Source organism: Sceloporus occidentalis, unplaced genomic scaffold (assembly GCF_023333645.1).
Source record: "Sceloporus occidentalis isolate IW3139 unplaced genomic scaffold, rSceOcc1.0.p SCAF_3, whole genome shotgun sequence".
Classification (NCBI taxonomy): Eukaryota; Metazoa; Chordata; class Lepidosauria; order Squamata; family Phrynosomatidae; genus Sceloporus; species Sceloporus occidentalis.
The window spans coordinates 241,896,374-241,917,037 of record NW_028316983.1 but is presented as its reverse complement, the minus strand read 5'-3'; the positions used below and the strand labels follow the sequence as shown (position 1 = coordinate 241,917,037).

The 20,664-nt window shown below is 40.2% G+C and overlaps 1 protein-coding gene across 2 annotated transcripts; it reads right to left on the bottom strand.

The window, feature by feature from the left end:
* Positions 1 to 13,465: 13,465 nt before the first annotated feature.
* Positions 13,466 to 20,416, bottom strand: LOC149317686 (mas-related G protein-coupled receptor member H-like). Of its 2 annotated transcripts, XM_089518966.1 has the most exons (4): positions 20,338 to 20,416; positions 18,821 to 18,944; positions 15,535 to 15,607; positions 13,466 to 14,827 (listed from the first exon to the last, which is right to left on the bottom strand). In XM_089518966.1, exons 2-4 carry the CDS (start codon positions 18,846 to 18,848, stop codon positions 13,819 to 13,821), a joined length of 1,110 nt encoding a protein of 369 aa, XP_089375092.1. In that variant the 5' UTR covers positions 18,849 to 18,944; positions 20,338 to 20,416; the 3' UTR covers positions 13,466 to 13,818. The 2 variants fall into 2 exon arrangements, with proteins under 2 accessions (XP_089375092.1, XP_089375093.1); XM_089518967.1 differs by lacking the exon at positions 15,535 to 15,607.
* Positions 20,417 to 20,664: the final 248 nt, after the last annotated feature.

The window sequence follows — 20,664 nt, the reverse complement described above, 5'->3', positions numbered from 1 at the left end:
TGAGATCAGGAGAGAGCGAAACACATCATTATCCATTTCCTCACTCTCCACTGCCTCAAGAATAGCTGTGTTGAGGAATGGAGGGGCCTGAGATGTCAAAGGTAGGATTTTGGAGAAGGTAGCATTGTGAAACATCATAGCTACATCTTTGTAGTCATGTCTCCCAATGCGGGATCTTGGCCTATGTGTGGATGATGGTTTTGGTATACCCCCCCTCCACACACACATGCACATCTGGATCTGTGAATAATGAACACCCTATAAGAGTGTTTTAATTTTTCTCCAATGGTTAGATGATTGTCTGTAGTTGGCATCTGCTTTATCTGCTGCAACGATGCTGGATTACATGTTGATTCTGCTTGTACAATTGCTTTGTTTTATTTGTTCTATTTTCTGTATGGCATGTAGAAAGGTATGTTATAAGATGACTAATATAATGAATAAAAATTGCTGATCCAGACCATCCAGAGAATGGGCATCTTTTACCGATAGCACCCATTGAGGTTTGGGGTGCGATGGAGGAAAGAGGCAGAAATCATGCCACCTGAACAGTTTGTTTTGGATGGCCCCTGTCTTCTACAATTGCTTGAGCCAATGTACAAATGTACAAAAACTACAAAATGAACCAGCTACAAAATCCTAAACAGTGCAATCCAGAAATAGTTACAATACACGTGGCGTTAATGATATAATTAGATCATGGTATTAAAATGTCAATAGAGCAATGTTTCAAACGCAAACTCACACAGAGCAGTAGCCTGGTCTCATGTTCCAACTCCATTTTGCTGATTAGATACACCATTGTCACCTGAAGGAGTACCCCCCCCCCCAAAATCCCTTGGGCACTGGTGTCAGGTCCTATTCTGATCTGATTACTTGGCTGACATTACTTTTTCCCAAAGGAATGCAGAGGCATCCTGAATACCAGGCTCTAATGCACCTGTGAGGACCACACTGATGACTGCATACCTAATTCACTATATTGGAATTCACAGCACATTTAAAAACATGCACCATTATTTTAAATCAGTCTGACCCTTTCTAAACCTGACAAAACCATCATTTATCTGTGCTCCAATTGCCATGCAGATGATTCCTTGTAAGTGTGGAGGGAGTTATGATTTTGGTGATAGTGCCATAATGGTGATTAGGTAGCTATTGTGGATACAGAGCAGTTACCTAGATTTACTCATTTGAGGTAAAAGGGAGAAAAGAAGGAGGTCCATAGGCATAAGTATGACCCCCCCCCCCTTTTTGTGATATGATTCAAATAGAATACATACTGCTGTGATTGCCATGCATCAGACATTTTCTTGGCATAATTGGTCTCCTCTGGACAAATTATGTCAAGAAAATCCTATGATAGCATTTCCATAGGTCAGAGTCATCTTGAACACCCACAACACAATAATAACAATAAGGTATCCACTCATCAGTACAAGTACAGTGATGGTTTCATTCTTTAAGAAATTGTTGGATAGTTTGCTTATAGAATCATAGAATCATAGAATCATAGAATCATAGAGTTGGAAGAGACCACTAGGGCCATCCAGTCCAACCCCCTGCCATGCAGGAAATCCAATTCAAAGCATCCCTGACAGATGGCCATCCAGCCTCTGTTTAAAGACCTCCAAGGAAGGAGACTCTATCACCCTCCGAGGGAGTGCATTCCACTGTCGAACAGCCCTTACTGTCAGGAAGTTCTTCCTAATGTTCAGGTGGAATCTCTTTTCCTGTAGCTTGCATCCATTGTTCCGGGTCCTGTTCTCTGGAGCAGCAGAGAACAAGCTTGCTCCCTCTTCAATATGACATCCTTTCAAATATTTAAACAGGGCTATCATATCACCTCTTAACCTTCTTTTCTCCAGGCTAAACATCCCCAGCTCCCTAAGTCGTTCCTCATAGGGCATGGTTTCCAGACCCTTCACCATTTTTGTTGCCCTCCTTTGGACACGCTCCAGTTTCTCAATGTCCTTTCTGAATTGTGGCGCCCAGAACTGGACACAATATTCTAGGTGGGGCCTGACTAAAGCAGAATACAGTGGCACTATTACTTCTCTTGATCTAGACACTATACTTCTATTGATGCAGCCTAACATAGCATTGGCCTTTTTAGCTGCCGCATCACACTGTTCACTCATGTTCAACTTGTGGTCTACTTGGACTCCTAGATCCCTTTCACACGTAGTTTCATTCAGCCAGGTGTCACCCATCCTATATCTGTGCATTTTATTTTTCCACCCTAAGTGCAATACCTTACATTTCTCTGTGTTGAATTTCACTTTGTTAGCTTTGGCCCAGCTTTCTAGTCTATTCAGGTCATTTTGAATCTTGATCCTGTCCTCTGGGGTATTAGCTATTCCTCCTAATTTGGTGTCATCTGCAAATTTGATAAGTATGCTCCCAATTCTGTCATCCAGGTCATTGATAAAGATGTTGAATAGCACTGGGCCCAGGACAGAGCCCTGTGGGACCCCACTGGTCACTTCTCTCCAGGATGAAAAGGAGCCATTGTTGAGCACCCTTTGGGTTCGGCCGGTCAACCAATTACAGATCCATTTAACAGTTCCTTTGTCTAGCCCACATTTTACAAGCTTGTTTGCAAGAATGTCATGGGAAACCTTGTCAAAGGCCTTACTGAAATCAAGATATACTATATCCACAGCATTCCCTTCATCTACCAAGCTGGTAATTTTATCAAAGAAAGAGATTAGGTTTGTCTGGCATGACTTGTTTCTCTGAAACCCATGTTGACTTTTTGTGATTATGGCATTGCCTTCTAGATGTTCACAGACTCTCTGTTTAATTATCTGCTCCAGAATCTTTCCTGGTATTGATGTCAGACTAACTGGACGATAATTGTTGGGATCCTCTTTTTTCCCCTTTTTGAAGATGGGGACAACGTTTGCCCTCCTCCAGTCAGCTGGGATCTCTCCTGTTCTCCAGGAATTTTCAAATATGATTGCCAATGGCTCCGATATTACATTTGCCAGTTCTTTTAATACCCTTGGATGGAGTTCATCTGGTCCCGGAGACTTAAATTCATTTAGATTAATAAGGTGTTCCTCTACTATCTCTTTACTTATTCTGTGCTGAAATTCCCCTATTCTGTCCTCTGCTCCATTATCCTCAGGTTGAGCACCCTTTGCCTTTTCTGAGAAGACTGAGGCAAAGAAGGTGTTGAGTAATTCTGCCTTTTCTCTGTCTTCTGTTAGCATTTTGCCATCTTCTCCACGCAGTGACCCTACCGTTTCCTTCTTCTTCCTTTTGCTGCGGACATATCCAAAAAAGCCCTTTTTATTGTTCTTAACCTCTCTAGCAAGCCTGAGTTCATTCTGCGCTTTAGCTTTTCTGACTTTACCCCTACACATGCCTGCTATTTCTTTGAATTCCTTTTTTGTGATTTCCCCCTTTTTCCATTTCTTATACATGTTCCGTTTCAAACTTAGCTCAGTTGAAAGTTCCTTAGTCATCCATCCTGGTTTCTTGAGACACCTCCCGTTTTTCTTTCTCACTGGAACTGTTTGAAATTGTGCCTTCAGTATCTCTCTTTTGAGAAACTCCCATCCATCCTGAACTCCTTTATCTTTTAGTATTTCTGACCATGGAATCGCCCTCAATACTTCTCTAAGTTTACTGAAATTCGCTCTCCTAAAGTCTAGGATGCGTGTCTGACTATGCCTGGCTTCTCCTTCCCACTGTATTACAAACTCCAGGAGAACATGGTCACTTCCACCTAATGATCCCACCACTTGCACCCCATTAACCAAGTCATCCTTGTTGGTTAGGATCAGATCTAAAATAGCTGACCCCCTTGTTGCCTCTTCCACCTTTTGGACCATGAAATTGTCTTCCAGGCAAGTGAGGAATTTGCTAGACCTTGAGGATTTTGCTGAGTTTGACTTCCAGCAAATATCAGGGTAGTATGTCTGTAATGAAATTACACTCACCAGGTATTTGTAAATTCCAGTCCGAGAATAATCTCAGCCACATTGCTTCTCATTTCCAACATGACTGTGGCATCTAATAATAATAATAATAATAATGATTAGTAGTCATGAAGCAGAAACAATGAATATTATCTAGCAGCTCAGATGCCATTGTTGCAGCAACCTTTTGAGCTTGAAAATTAGAGATTTTTAGCACTTTATATTTAATCAGTGGGCTACAGTTCCAAGTCATCTATTGGCAATCTTGTACCATGAACATAGTTCATCTATGATACCTGCAGAGATGCCATTAAATAAATACATATCTTGCGATGTGGGTATACTACATCACGAGGAAGATCAGGAGAGGTGTCTGAACTTTTTGGAGATTCTTTGAATCTGAAAACCTTGCCCCTTCAAATTTTTCTCTGTCTGCCAGTATATGTTCTATGTGTACTACCCTCCTGTCCTGTTTCACTTTCTGTGACTTCAGTGCCTGTTCTAAACTGTACTTCATTCATTGTAACTTCACAGCCTCTTCAGAATTTTTATAGGGTTTTTAGTTGGGATAATCTGTATGGCAGGGGTGGAAAATTATTTTTATTTTATGTTAATTGTTCAGTTTATACCCCACCTTTCTTCACTTGGCCATGGTAACCTGCTGGGGACCTTGGGTGAGTCACACATTGTCAGCCCAAGAAAACCCCATAAGAGGTTCACCCTAGGGGTGTCATAAGTTAGAAAAGACTTGATGGTGCACAGCAACAACAACACAGCTAAATCATACAAATGGTTAACATTAAATTAGAATTAAACTATCCACCACAGTAAGACAATTTAAAAATACAATCAAGAAGAAAAACATAATTACAAACATTACAGCTTAAAACATTACAATGCTTTCTTTAAAGCCCTTTCTTTAAACCTGTGGTTTTCAACCTTCCTAATGGCACAACCTTTTAATACAGTTCCTCATCTTGTGCTGACCCCCAACCATAAAATTATTTTCTTTGCTACTTCATAACTGTGTCCGTATATGTGTTTTCTGATGGCCTTAGGCGACCCCTGTGAAAGAGTCATACGATCCTGAAATGGATCATAACCCACAGGTTGAGAACCACGGTTTTTAACAAAATCTAAAGGCCACTGGAAATAAATGATGGCAGGAGGACAGCAGGGAGCAGGGCGTTCTGGCCTCCCTGGGAAGGGAGCTCCTTAACTTGGAGCAGTCACTCAGAAGGCCATCTCTCATGTCCCCATCAACTATATCTGTGAATGACTACTATCTCTGCTGTAGAAAGTTTCATCCAAGAACTAAGGGGATGGGAAGGAAGTCTTAGCATCAATCCTACCTGGCAGTAATGGTAACAATCCAGAGTGTGGTCCAGCCTTTTTTGGTTAATATCCAAGGGACTCCAGAAAGTTATGTTTCCTTCATAAAACCTGTTTTCCTTTTTGAATTAGTTTGACTACGTCTTGTCAGAAGACAAAAATTATTTGAGGGCAAATGTTGACTTAGGCAGCAAATATGTTCACGTTGCTTGATGTTTTTCTCTGAAACCAACAATGGCGCTGTACAGACCGATGAAAGCACCAGCCTGCATGCATACTAGGGTTGCCTCGGGGCGCTGCTTATATACGCCCTGCAACCCTAGAACGTAATCTGTACATCAAAATGGTGGTGCCCAGTACACATGGGTGCTGCCATTTTGACATGGCAGACTCTTAATGTCCGCACGACCTGGCACCATTGTGATGCTGCAAGTGCGCCACTGGCGCATTGTGGTGTCACAAGCATGCCACATAAAGAACCTGATTTTTAAGGGTTCTTTTTCCCCACAGAGCAAACTAGGGCGGCGGGAGACTGCCCGCTTTGGGAGGTCTGTATCCCACCAATATAAAGATTTGCACTGAATGAAAAACAGAAGAAACTGTGGAAGAACTCATTGAACCTTGTAGATGGACTGCTTTTGAATTGTCATGTTCACTATATATTACATCCACCCATACCCATATCTTATGGCTTACATCCCTTTCTAGATCCTGAGGGGATCTTCTAAAAGAGGACAGAACTATTTCAAAACAGTTGATTCTCTTGAAGTTAAACGACTGTATATGCTCAACTGTAAGTCGACCTCATGTATTAAGTCAAGAGCAGATTCTGGGGTAAAAATTATGGATTTTGATATGACCTGTGGATAAGTCGAGTGTAAAACTTAGGGAGCTTATCACAAAGGATCTAAAGGATGATCTAAAGGATGAAGCAAAGGAAAACAATGCCAAAGAACTTACAAAACTCCAGCAGGCATAACTGTTTGTGTTTACTCTAAAGGCTGGATGTATGAGAGAGTAGACAAGGATAAGTTTCCAGGACAGATTACAATCTTAGCTTTCATTAGGGGATGGTTCCTACTTTTTAATAAGAGTTAAAGTATAACACTTACCTTGACCCATGGATAAGCTGACTTAAGGCCTGTACAGACCGGTCTGAAAGGCCAATCTATCGGCGGAGTTATGGTGCAGCATCCGCATGCTGGATTCTGTAACCCTGCCCCCAGAGCACCATTTTGGTGTGTGCTGGTCTACACAGCACATGCCATGATGATGCCCCTTGGGTGCTCCATCCACATGATGCCGCACTGAAGGGGCATCATAAAAGTGCGCCCCCGCGGCTATGGCATTCTTTGGAGGGCACAAAAAGAAGTTGCATTTTGTAGTTCCTGTTTGCTCTCTTTGGAGGCCAGATCAGAGACGCAGTGTGCAGTGGCCGTGGCCCCAATCCGGCCACTACAGGGGTGGCCACATGCTGCCCATCTGTACAGGCCCTTAGATTTCTTGGACCAATCTTTTGGTTAAAATTTCTTGACCACTCTAGATTTCTACACTACACCCTTATAGTGATGCTATTCCACTTTAAGTGATCTGGCTGCCTCCTATTTCATTCCGGGATTTGCAGATTAAAAGGGAGCATTGTGACTAAGGATGGCATCTCCCCTCTGAACTCCTGCCTTGAGTCAGTGGGTTGGATGAGGAAAAACAAACTCAGGCTGAATCCAGAGGAAACGAAGGTACTTGCCATAGGTTCCCTAGGTCTGGGGAAAGAAATTTGTCCTCCCCTCCTAGACGGGGTTACACTTTCCATGAAGGATGAAGTTCGCAGTTTGGGAGTACTTCTGGATCCGTCTCTACATTTGTCATCTCAAGTGGATGCGACGGCCAGAAGTGCTTCGTACCAACTTCAGTTGATACGCCAACTGTGACCGTACCTCAACCGAAAGGACCTTGAAGATGTAGTACATGCTCTGGTAATCTCTCGTCTTGATTTCTGTAATGCGCTCTACATGGGGCTACCCTTGTATCAAGTTCGGAAGCTTCAACTAGTGCAAAAGGCGGCAGCCAGGTTGGTCACTAATTCTTCGAAATTTGACCATATAACACCTATTTTAAAAGACTGACCCCATGATTGACCCTGTGATTGATTGATGATTGATGTTTTATGTTTTTAACTGTGGTTTTAATTGTAATTAATGTTGTAATATTACAAGTGTTTTTAACTCTGTTGTGATCCCGCCTTGATCCATTGGGAGAGGCGAGAAGATACAAATAAAAACTATTATTATTATTATTATTATTATTATTATTAGAATTCTCAGCCAGATTGCTCTTAGGCCTCAGTGAACTACAAGCCTTACAATGCAACAGGAGGCAGGCAGAGCAGTAAAAGTGGAATAGTAGCACTATAAGAGTTCAGTGCAGTAATGTGCTTATGCATGAGTATATACGGTAGTTAACTACAGTAGTATGTTGATGCTACATTACAGTGTAGAAGTGGTGTGCATGTGTTCTGGTTCAGCCATCTACTGAAACTGTAGTCCAGGTTATTTGAAGGACTGTATTTTCCCTTTCAAACCAGACTGTGTTCTGAGATCTTTTCGGGAGGCCCTTTCCTCTGTCCTATCACCTTAACAGGTACATCTAGTAGGAACTTGGGGAGAGCCTTCTCAGTAACTGCCCTCAGGGTCTGGAATTCCCTTCTCAGAGAAGTTAGCCTGGCGCTTTCCCTACTTTCTTTTCATAAATAAGGAAAGAGTTTTCTATTCCAACAGGTGTTTAATGAGAAATGAAATAAGGTCCATCTTTTAAAATGAGCTGTATATTGCTATATGTTATAGAGCTAATTGACTGTGGAAGTTTTAAAGGGTTTTAATTATTTTTGTAATCTGATGGCTATAACCTGAATTTGGTTGTCATGAATAAACTGTACATATACTAATTGCTGTGTCAGTCAATCAGTGTGTGTGTGTGTGTGTGTGTGTGTGTGTGTTAAAATTCTGATGGTTTTACTATTTTTAAACTTTTGTATTTTGTGGATTTCTAACAGTGTTTTTTTCATTGTTGTAAACTTCTGTGAGTCCCAATCTGGGGAAAAAGTGTGATAGTCATCGTCATCATCATCATCACCACCACCATCGAACAGAAGATGGGATATTCTGTGGTCATAAAAGTGCTAGCCAGTTCTGCATAGGAAGCGTAATGGTGTGTTGCAATAAAACAGCCCAAGAATCCTGTTTGACACTTTATTAACAGAGGTGATTGTGGCACAAAACTTTGTGTGCCCAACCATCTAAAGTATGAATGGTGTTCTCAGTTGTCAATGCTGTAGCTGTTTCATGGCCAAATAAAAGTTTTGAGCTTCTGAAATTCAGCTTGCTTTGCACCTTAAAGCCAAGGCTTTGGAAAAAGAGAGGGCTGGGTCAGACCACTTCCCTTTTTCTGTCTTTTGTGGAACAAGTTTTGCCTTTCAATGGGCAAATTTAGACATTCAGGAAGTAACACTAAGCAGTGTCTTCTTGTGAACTCCTTGTTCTTTATGTCTGTTATTTATTTTCCATCAAACAACCCAAGATATACTTTTACGTTATTAGGCAGCATTATTCAGAGTGGCATTGTGGGGAAAATGAATGGCAACCAAAACACTGTCAAAACTCCAATGATGCAAGGGGAAATAGAATTACATCCCACTTTGGGTACTTTGGAGTCAGCACTGTGGTTGGCATTGACTCTTTATATAGAGAACATTATGGCTGCTATTCAACCATTCTTTCACCATGCATATTATAGGTTAAGGATCCAAAAGTATTGGTGTCTGGCCTGAGTCCTGTTGGTGTTTTATGCTTACATACATTCCCCTATAACAACTGAAATACCCTAAAGGAATCAGATCATGTCTGATCTTGGAAATACAGCAGGATCAGCCCCGGTTAGTACCTGGATGGGAGACCACCAATGAATACCAGATGTTGTAGGCTATATTTCGTGGAAAGGAACTAGCAAAACTATATTTGAAATTATTCAAAATAATAGTGGAAAAACATATTTTTAATCAACAAACCCCAATGCAAAGAATCCTGGACTGACAAGAATCCTTGCAGTTTGGAACTTGCTATGTGGAAAATCTCCATGCGGTTGTTTTGAGCAGAAAACAGCATTTTCTATTCCGAAAAATAATATTTCAACATAGAAATATTAATTTCTGAGAAAGAAAGGAAAAAACTGTAATTGGGGATTTATTCTGTGTAAAATTTGCACATGACTGATTTGCATAGAAAATAGCATTTTCTGCATGGAAAATAAAATTTAAACAAATAAATATTAATTCCTGTGCAGAAAATAGTGATTTCTGTGAAAAAAATGCAAACTTTGCACATGGTTGATTGGCATAGAAAACAGCTTTTTACTATTGTATATAGTGGGACTTGAGCATCAGTGAATTTTGGTATCCACAGCAGGCCCTAGAACTAAACCCGGTGGATACCAAGACCCACAATAATAATAAAAGCTAAGTGGAAATTGATAAAAATTAATTTCTAAAGTGTTGCATGAGACTGGATGTGAAACATGATTAGTAGGAAGTAGAAAGAGACGAACCTAAAGGAGGTCAGAACACAGCATATTTCAAGAAATGCAGTTGGATGAAGCTCATGAATAGGTGAGTACAGGTGGAAAAACTGGAAATACCTGACACTTCCAGAGAGAACTGTACCCCCCCCCCCAATCCTGCACTTTCCCAGAGGTATTTTTGTTGTTCATTTGGAAGCAGAGGAACAAATATAAAGTATGTAAAACATAAATTGTGTCTTGCATTCCTCCACTGACACAATTTTCTCTTTCTGTCTTTCCAGCAACGTGTGACTGTCATAAAAGTAGCTTTCTCAGGAAATGGGAGATTGTCAGAAGCAGTGGTTTTAAAAGGAAACTGAGGTTTTGCACTAGCAGTTTTATGATGACGTGATGCAAACATATAGAAATGCTTAGGATGATGAAATAAGGTAATTATGAAAGTTATTAAGTCACTAGAATTGCTCAAAAGTAATCTAGATGCAGGGTCTACACAAAGTCTAAGGATGTTGTAAGGACAATGAAGTAAACCAACTACTCAGTTGATATATTAGGTGAAAGTACAACAAACTGAAAAGTAAGTGTGGTGTAGTGGTTTGAGCACCGGACTATGACTCAAGAGACTAGGGTTCAAATCTCAGCTCAGTCATGTAAACCCACTGGGAAAGTCACAATCTCTCAGCCTCAGAGGATGGCAATGGCAAACCCTCTCTAAAGAAACTTGCTAAGAAAACTCCATGATAGGTTCCTGTTAGGGTCAGCATAAGTCAGAAACAACTTGAAAACACACATAAGGAACAAATTCCTGACAGTAGATCTGGTTGACAGTGGAACACACTCCTTTGGCGTGTGGTGGAGTCTCCTTAGAATCATAAACCATAGAGTTGGAACAAATCACAAGGGCCATCCAGTCCAACCTCTGCCATGCAGGAACTCTCAATCAAAGCACTCCAGACAGATGGCCATCCAGCCTCTGTTTAAAGACCTCCAGAGAAGGCAACACCACCACTCTCTGAGGGAGTGTGTTCCACTGTCGAACAGGAAGTCCCTGTCAGGAATTTCCTCCTAATGTTGAGGTGGAATCTCTTTTCCTGTAGTTTTAATCCATTGCTACAGGTCCTATAATCTGAAGTTGCAGAAAACAAGCTTGTTCCATCCTTAATATGACATGCCTTATTTAAATAGAGCTATTATATCACCTCTTAACTTTCTCTACTTCAGGATAAACATACCCAGCTCCCTAAGTCACTCATCACAGATCATGGTTTCCAAACCCTTCACCATTTTAGTTGCCCTCCTTTGGGCCCACTCCAGCTTCTCAATATCCTTTTTGAATTGTAGTGTCCAGAACTGGACACAGTGGAGCTTATCGCACAGGCCCTGGGGGATGGGATCAGGGCGGAACGGAAGGGGGTGGGAATGGAATGGCACACACATATTATTGCACGGGAGAACGCTACCGATGTTGCCAGAAGTTCCCAACCTGTTCCCTTTCCATCCCACAGCAGCCAATTTTCAAAAACTATTCAGAATCATTCTTGAAAATAAGCTGCTGTGGGATGGATGGGGAATGGATCAGGAACTTCCAGTGGCATTGGTGGCATTCTCCCGTGCAGTAATATGCGTGATTTCCCTATTCCGTTCTCTTCCCACCCCCTTCCATTCCACCCTGGTCCCATCCCCCAGGGCCTGTGAAATAAGCTCCATCATTCCAGGTGAGGCCTGACCAATGCAGTGTCACTATTATTTCCCTTGATTAGACACTATACTTCTATTGAAGCAGCCTAGAATTGCATTGGCTGTTTTTAGCTGCTGTATTACACTATTGAATCATCTTTAATTTATGGACTACTAAGATTCCTAGATCCTTTTCACATGTACTGTTGTTAAGCCAGATGGCCCCCATCCTATATCTATGCATTTCATCCACCACCACCACCCCTTTTTTTGCTTAAACTCAGTAGCTTACATTTTTCTGTGTTGACATTCATTTTATTAATCTTGGACCAGTTTTCTAATCTAATAATTTCATTTTGGATTTTGATCCTGTCCTCTGGAGTGTTAGCTTCTTTTGGAAGTTCTTAAACAGAGGCTGGATGGCCATCTGTCAAGGGTGCTTTGATTGTGTATTCCTGTGTGACAGAGGGTTAACCTTGATGGCTCTTGAGGTCTCTTGCAGCTCTATGGTTCTATAATTCAATGAATAGAACAATATAACAAAAACAATTGTTGTTCAAGAATATGAATCTCCACCAGTAACAAGAATGTAAGTCTACTTTATGATCCCATACTGAACAGGATGCTACTGACATATTTGATCTGTATTCTATATAGATTTTGTAAAACCATTGAGACTAAGTGAGCAAAAGACAGTGTAACATAATCTTCCATAGTCTTGGTCCACTTACCCTGATGCAACTCAAATACATCTGAGGAAGTAGACTAAGAGGCTTTGCAGACCACCTCTAAGGGGTGGCCTGCAGCTACCTCCAGCTGTGCCAGATCAGGGCTGCAGGAACTGCATGTCGTGGCCCTGATCTGGCCTTTCCAAGGCGCAAAATGGAGTTGCAAAAAGTGGCTCCTTTTTGCACCCTGGAAAGCGCACAATAGCCACAACACTATGGCTTTAAGGCACTCCTTTGGAACTGCGTCATGTGGACACAGCACCAGAGGAGCACCATGATGCTGTGCACTGTGTGGAGCAGCGTGCAGTGTCACGCTGCCCTGGAGGCGGAGTTGGGGCATGAGTCATGTGGACACCAAGCTCTGACTCCACCCCAGTCCGGCCTTCATTGCTGGTGTGTACAGCCTCTATGTCTACAAAAGGATACACTATGCCTTATGTTCAGTTAGTCTAAACCAGGGGTAGGCAACCTTTTTGAGCCGGGGGCCGGGTTGCTGTCCCTCAGACAACTGGGGGGGGGGGGGGGCGAAGTCAAAAAATAAATAATTAAATAATTAAAAAAATAAATATATAAATAAACCGGGACAAATGTAGGACAAAATTTTCAAATGGAGGACACTTTGTTTAAAAAATGGAGGACGTGTGAAAAAAATTGCTGATTTTTTTCAAAAATGTTAATATAAATACCTGTTTCTGAGGCTTCTATAGACAACTGCCCCCCAAAGGCCCCGGCGGCAATCGGTGGCAGGACCGGCCTGAGGCCGGTCCCAAGGCCTCACCGGGCCGGATCCGGCCCATGGGCCGCAGGTTGCCTACCCCTGGTCTAAACAGTATTAGAAGATCCCTTTCAATACTGATATCCCAGATTAACACAGCTATGTCTTTGAATTCTATATAGAAAACATTTATTTAATAATGATGTGTATGTGGTGGCATCAGACACTGAAAATAAAATGGTTTTGCAAACTCATGTAGCTTCTTTGTCATAAAATATCATTTAAAATACATCCATCTTCTTGGTATCTTGCAATTAAATTTTTGGAAAGCATTGTTAAAATTGTCAAGGAAATTACATGGAAAAGTTTGCTATTGTTTGATTTACATGGACAGATTTGCTGTTGGAATTTATGTTCCTATTATTAAGATACTGAGAACTGTAAAAGAAAGGAACACTGCATTAAATACATTAAAATAATTACTTTGTTCATTATGTTGGCAAAATCAGAAGGAAAATCAAGAGCAAATCTTTAATTCAAAAGTACATGGCAATTAGCAGTAATAATAATGCTTATACATGAGAAATATTTACAGTGAAACACAATCTTTATTATTAGATGATTGGATCTCTGTTGGTTGTACTCAAAAACTGTTTTAAAAGGTTAGGTGAGACATGCTTAATGTTGTATAGAAATATTTTGTTTTCTTGCGAAAACTGTATGCATTTTATTTTACTTTTGATTTTATAATTTACATCAGTTTTTGGAAAGTGCACATGGCAAAGCTTTTTATTTTCCAAGCTAAAGGTATGATTTTCTTATTAAAAATATGTATAGTGGCCTCCCCATCTCTTTTATTCATAAAGGGTTATCACACAAGGGTATCACTTGTGGTGTTCTGTTCTTCTTTAGTGTCATGCTCATCCTTGAAAACCCTTTGGAGTGCCACTTTCATGGACATCCTTGGCCGACCCTTCTTTTGTCTCCTCCCAACTAAGAAATAGATAAGTGGATTGATGCTACTGTTTAGAGAAGCACAACCAAAGCCTATTACCATTAGACTGGGCAGAAAAGAATAAAAATATTTGATTATATAAATTACATTAAGAGGCAAAGCAAAGATGAGAAAGAAGAGGAGTGAAAGTAAGATGGCGGTGACCAGCTTTCTCCGCTGTTGCTGTTCTGGTTTACAGCAGACCTGGATGAACAGAACCAGAGTGGAAATAACCATGAGTGGGGTGCAAAGCAAAACATTCACAACAAGCTGATATAATAGTGGGGACTTTTCAGAGCTTACAGCCCTATGGAGAGTGAAGTGAATTCCAGAAAGCAGGAAAGAGAGGATCCATATTAGGGCACAAACAATGGTGGATAAATGTGGCGGTCGGTGGCATCGATGCCAAAGTGGGAAGAGGACAGCCACACACCGGTCGATGCTGATGGCCACCAGTAGAAATTGGCCAGTGGAATACGTGAAGAAAAACAACTCCAGAAATATTAAAAACATTTCAGCAAAAGCATTAATTCTGTTATACAAATGGACTATAATCACAAGTGTGGATGTGCAGATAATACAGAGGAGGACACCAAAGTCAGCTATGGAGAGGTTCAGGATATAGGTGGTGAAAGGATTCCTTTTCATGCGGAAGCCAAGAAACCAGATGACCATTCCATTCCCCACAAACCCCAAAAGGCAGATTAAGACAATGAAACTGTTGATAAAATTATGCAGCAAACTGTTAAAGTCTGGATAAACTTTGTTCTTGGTTGGATGTCCTGTGCTCCCATTCATATTTGGATAAGTGGAGAGGGTGGTTTTTGAATCTCCAGAATGTTCCAGACCAGTAGATCCATTTTTGCTAATCTCATCATAGAGAGCCCTGTTAAGAAACAGAAAAGATAAATCAAATTCTATTATGGAGTCACACAAATGATAATGGTAGGTGCATTGATTCACCATATAGTGCCAGTAAATGACAAACATGAGCCAGTGGTATCTAGGGGTCTGAAGGCTGCATTAAGACTCTCAGAGAAAAGGGTTGAAATCCCTGCTCCACCATCAAAAACCAAGGGTGCCCTTACGCATGTCACAGTGTCTCAGCCCTTAGCATAAGGCAATGGCAAACAAATTCTGAATAAATCTTGCCAAGAAAACTCTATGATAGGGTTGCTAGAGTCAATTTTATATTCAGTTTGAAGGTGCATAACAGTACCAACAATAAGCAAGCTAGACCACACATTGTGTGGTGCTTTGAGTGTAAAACCAGGAACCTGAAAGAGTAGTGTTTGAATTTTTACTCAGTCATGGTAACCTACCGTATAATCTTTATTAATATTTTATTACAAGTTTCTTTAAAAACAGGACATTACAACTTTACCACACAATACAATACACATATGACAACCTTTCTTGATCTTTCAAATCAAACATTCTTTCCTACTGTATAATCTTGAGCAAGTAATACTCACTCAGCCCTAAAAGAAGGCAATGGCAAACCTTCACTGAATAAAATTGCCAGCCCTGACCTGTGCCCCCATGATAGGGTTGCCTCACATCTCTAATGGAAATGTTTGAAAACATACTTACCAAACTTCTACCACAACAAAAAATGGTGTACTCTCTGAATAATTGTATGGTCTTTGAAAATTTATTGTAGTATCTAAACAAAATAAAAATCACAAGGTAAATAGGTCACTTATTGTAACCATTATTACTTAGCAGGCTAGGTGTCAACTGTTGTACAACCTTATATACTTGGAAATTATACATATTTTAGCATTTTATAGCTCAAAAAGGAACTGTCCCAAGAAGCCAATCTAAGCCATGGACCTGGATTAAACCAATCAACAAATTGTTGTATTGCAAAGGGATCTTGCAGCACCTTTGAGACTAACTGAGAGAAAGTAATTTGTGGCAAAAGCTGTTGTAGACTGAGTCTGCCTCATCAGATGGATGGAGTAAAGTGACTGTGGATAGACATTTATATCCATGAATGGGCAGATTGTGTGTGAGAATAGTAACAGAAATGAAAAACCTTGGGGTATGGTGATGCGGTGACAAGTTTCAGTTTACCCTCATTGGGGAATGGGAGGAAGGACATTGCCTGACACCAAGGTGGGTAGATAACCAAATGAATGGTGGAAGGAGTTGTTGGAATGTAGTACAGTATGATGGTGGCTGGGAACCAGAAGGGAGTTGTGATAAAATGGGAATGAGAGCCCTCATGAGACTGAGGTGTTAACTGATGTTATAATATGTGTAGTGTGTCAGGAAGCCACTGTCTCTGTTCAGTTCATTGTTGATGGGCTGGTGTTTGTGGCTATATCCCAGTTCTCTTGTTTCTCTTTCTAATTTCCTTTTGAAGGTTTTTTTCTTCCGTACAAGGATTGCTATTCTGAGGTCTGTGATGGCATGTTGAGGAGGACTGGAGTGTTCTGCAACTGGTATCCCCATTCCTATTGTCTGATGTATGTCCATTTATCCTCTGGCACAGAGACTGTCCTAAAAATTAGTCATATTTTTAAAAAACCCATTTATGTTTATATCCTCCCTCTTCTCCAAGTAGTTCAAGGTGATCTACACAGGACTCTGTTTCTTCATTTTATCTGTGAGTTACACAGTGGAGTTGCACAGTGTGAGTTACATGATAGAGAGACTGTGACTGGCTTAAAGTCATCCACTTGCAGATGGTTGAATCTGTGGATACAGAATACGTGCATATGGGGAATCAACTATAAGAAAATGCTTGTCAAAAAGCCTTTTTCACTGACAGCCTGATAAGAGAATAGGAAACGTCCCCAGTTGCTTCAAATCTTCTGACAGTGTGGAAAGTGCCAAGTATATGTAAACATTGTGAGAGCATGAAGATTTTTCCTATCGAATTGCCACTCTGCTGAAGCAAGGATACCATTAGCTGGTGGAAAACCACCATAGATTTGCCCATTCCTAGGTAAATTATAATAATAACTTTATTACGGCCATTTGGCCAGCACACTAGGTAAATTGAGATATTAGCATGTATACCAATATATTGAATAGGTGGGTTGGACATGATGACCCATGAGGCTCTTTCCAACCCTATGGTTCTATGAGACACCCAAAGCACAATACAGTACTCAAACTGCAACTTTGCTCCTGTATTTTGTTATGAAATGTACACAAAATCATTAGCAAAAGAAACTTGGCCCTCTTCAAGGAGACAACCACACAAACATATATACAAACACAAATACATAATTTTACACGTTCACGTTGTTGAATATCTTATGTACATCAAGTAGTAATGATGCCTATCAAATAAATCAATTTCAATTCTAGGCCTTTGTTGTAACACTGTAACATTGGGATACTTCTACAAGACACTGCATATAAAACTAGGTTATAATAAAGGACTGATACTGAGGGAGCTGTGATCGTATTTGAATGACTTGTTCATTTTATTTAAAGCACTTGGCAGTTAGCAAACGACAAGAAATGATCTTCAGCAAAGCTTATCTGTACTCTGATAGCAAACCCCTAGATACAGACACATGCAAGATAAATGTTCTTGGTAGCCGGATTAGATAGATGACAGACAGACAGAGCAGAAAAAGAAGAAAATGATTTTATATGATACAGTAATCATGCCAGATGTGGTTGAACAATAACAGTGAAGCATGCATTCATGTTACTGTATATTCTCATGTGTAAGTCTAGAAATTTTAGTTAAAAATGGACTAGAAAAACGTGAGTTGACTTATCCACAGGTCAATGTAAGTAATACACACACACACACACACACACACACGGAACCATCCACTGGTGAAAAACAAGAGTAAGCATCAGCCTTTTGGGTGAGGAAAAACACTTATTCCTGCTGGAATTTTGCAAGCACTTTGGCATTGTTTCCCTTTGCTTTATTCTTTAGATCCTTTGTTACATGCCCCTAAGTTTTACGCTCAGCTTATCCATAGGTCATATCAAAACCCATCATTTTGGCCACAAATTCTGCCCTCGTCTCTTGTCCACTAAAACCTGGGACAAAATATAGGACAAAATCTAGACCAAACTGTAGGACAACTGCAGGACAAAACTCAGCCCAAAATGTAGGACATTTAAAGTCCTCCATTTTTCTTAAATGTTCTATATTTTGGGCTGGGTTTTGTCCTGCAGTTGTCCTACAGTTTGGTCTAGATTTTGTCCTACATTTTGTCCCGGGTTTTAGTGGACAATTATGGCAACCCCACGTTATAGTTGAATATATGTGGTATGTCAAGGAAATATGGTGAAAATAACATACACACACACAACCCACAATGAAAAGAGTGACTGAACAGCACTGCTTTGAGGTAGAGCCTGGATCCCAGGAAGTAGTTTTTAATAAATGGACTGAAAATGAGTGTTCATACGAAGGGCCAAATGTTTCAGCTTCTATTTTCTTCTGTGAAATCCAGTGCAATTGAGGTGATAAACAGCACCCAGTAATTCTCATCACATTCTCAAAGCAAAGATTTGAGAGGTTGGTGCTGGAAGTAAAATTGATATTAATCTCTAAATTAAGGTGGTACATAATCAAAATATCACATCTTGTTTGTTTTTAAATTCTATTTATATAAAAGGTGGGGAGTGCTGTTGTGCACTGGCATTGCTAGGTATGTGCTAAATCTTGGTTTACAGCAAACAAACCTTATTACAGGCAGAGACCTTGCTCAGACAGCTATTCCCTACTTCCAAGATCATAGTGTGTTGCAGTGATAGATACAAGAAAAAGCCAAGGCATTAGCTAAAACTTTAGAGACCTTTGAGAGAACAGACCAGGAAGATCAGCTTATTGGAACATCCTAATCTTTCTTGTACAAATTCTCCTGGTCAGTTCTGTTACTGTGTTTCTTACCTGTGAGGTTCAGAATGTGCTCTGCCATTCTGGGTCTAGTTGCTAGTAGAAAAATGCTAGTCTGTATTTCAATGCTGTTCTGATAAGGACATTTGACTGTCAGAAGAACTCAGGATGGAGAGCGCTGTTGAGGATACAGAATTCAAAGAGGGGAAAAATGAGGCAAAAGCAAATAGACCAGAACATGTACTATTGTACCTAGTTGTACTAATCTATGCTATGAGAATTGTCTGTCACATACACAAAACATCCTTCTCAGATTTTCCAGTAGTAAGTCCTTAAAGTAAAAAATAAATTAATAATGGTTGTGTAAGATGTTGTGCTCCGTGCAAACTGTAAGGGCTAAACATTACTTGCTTTCATAAAGAGAACACACATCCATCAAATCATACTTGTTCAGTATATTGTAATATAGCAACATACTTGGTTTATAACCCAGATTTTAAAGGATTCTTGTACTTGGGATAAATTTGGAATGAAGGCAGGTATAGACATTCTAAACAAACAAACAAACAAACAAACAAACACAGGAACATGGGTACAAGGAAGGGTTGTTAATTCTTGCTTATTGTATTCTTACATGCAGGAATGAATAACTGCAAATGTTTTCTCTCGACTTTCTATGCTTTGATTAAGAGTTCCTGCATGGCAGGGGGTTGGACTGGATGGCCCTTGTGGTCTCTTCCAACTCTACAATTCTATGATTCTATGAGAGGGTGGGCTATTTGGAAGATATTTTTAAACTTGGAACTTTTAAGGAAAAGTTTGCATATAGGTATTTTCTTCTGCACAAAATCTCATTTTCTTGCAAAAATGGTGCAGAAAAAAATGGTTTAAACTAGTTTCACAAAAAAGTCTCATTTCTCAGTGAGTTAATTTACACTTTCTCATCAAGGATAAGAAAGCCTGTCTGTATTCTTTACATTCCTACAGCATAACAGGTGAACACCCTTAGAATCACATTGGCAATCCAAAACAATCCCATAGTCCTTATGCTACTTCTGTACAAGTATGGCAAGGTAGGATGGCACTGCTATCTTCCTTGAAGAAGGAAAGCAGAGGCAGGACATTGTGTTAGTTCAGCACCAAGAGCAGGACAAGTTATACTTTTATAGAATCACTATCTGCCAGCTGCTAAAACATAGTTTTTTTTCCTCCCATATCTTTACAGATCAGAGGCATGCTACACAAACAACCCACTTTTCTTTCACATTTGTCTTTTTCTTGCTTGTCATGTCATGGCAGCAACAAAATACTATGTTAGGTCAAGGTTAAGCTCTCCTTTCAGAGTATTATGACCTGCCAACCACTAAAGTATAGTGTTAGTTCTCTTTCCTATATCTTTACAGATCATAGGTGTGCTACATATTAGCCACTCTTCACCTTTAAGGATTTCTTGAGATCACTCCTGAACTGAATATGGTCTCTTAATACTTCTTTGCTAGCTTTTAATTCATGACAAAATGCCAATTGTATTTAATGCAACTCTGCTATACTAATGAAAGCCTCAGACATACCTGGTAACAGTCCTTGGTGTGGGCTCCCAGTCTCTTTTACAACCGAAAAGACCCAAGAAAATTAAATGTCTCCCAACAGTTTCCTTGTTTGAATAATGCTGGTGTGCCACTAGAATTTATTAAGCAGAAACTGATGATTTTGCAGTTCATCCCTAAAAAGGGAACTTGCTTAATCCTTTTTCATCAGAAAGTGGGATAAGTGTAAAAAGCAGTTGTACAGCAATTTTAAAAGAAGAACTATTGTATGGACGGGAGGTGTCAAGGAACAACTTTTTCCAATGTACACCCAGTCCTTCTCACAAATGTCTCACAAATCTTTTGAGGATG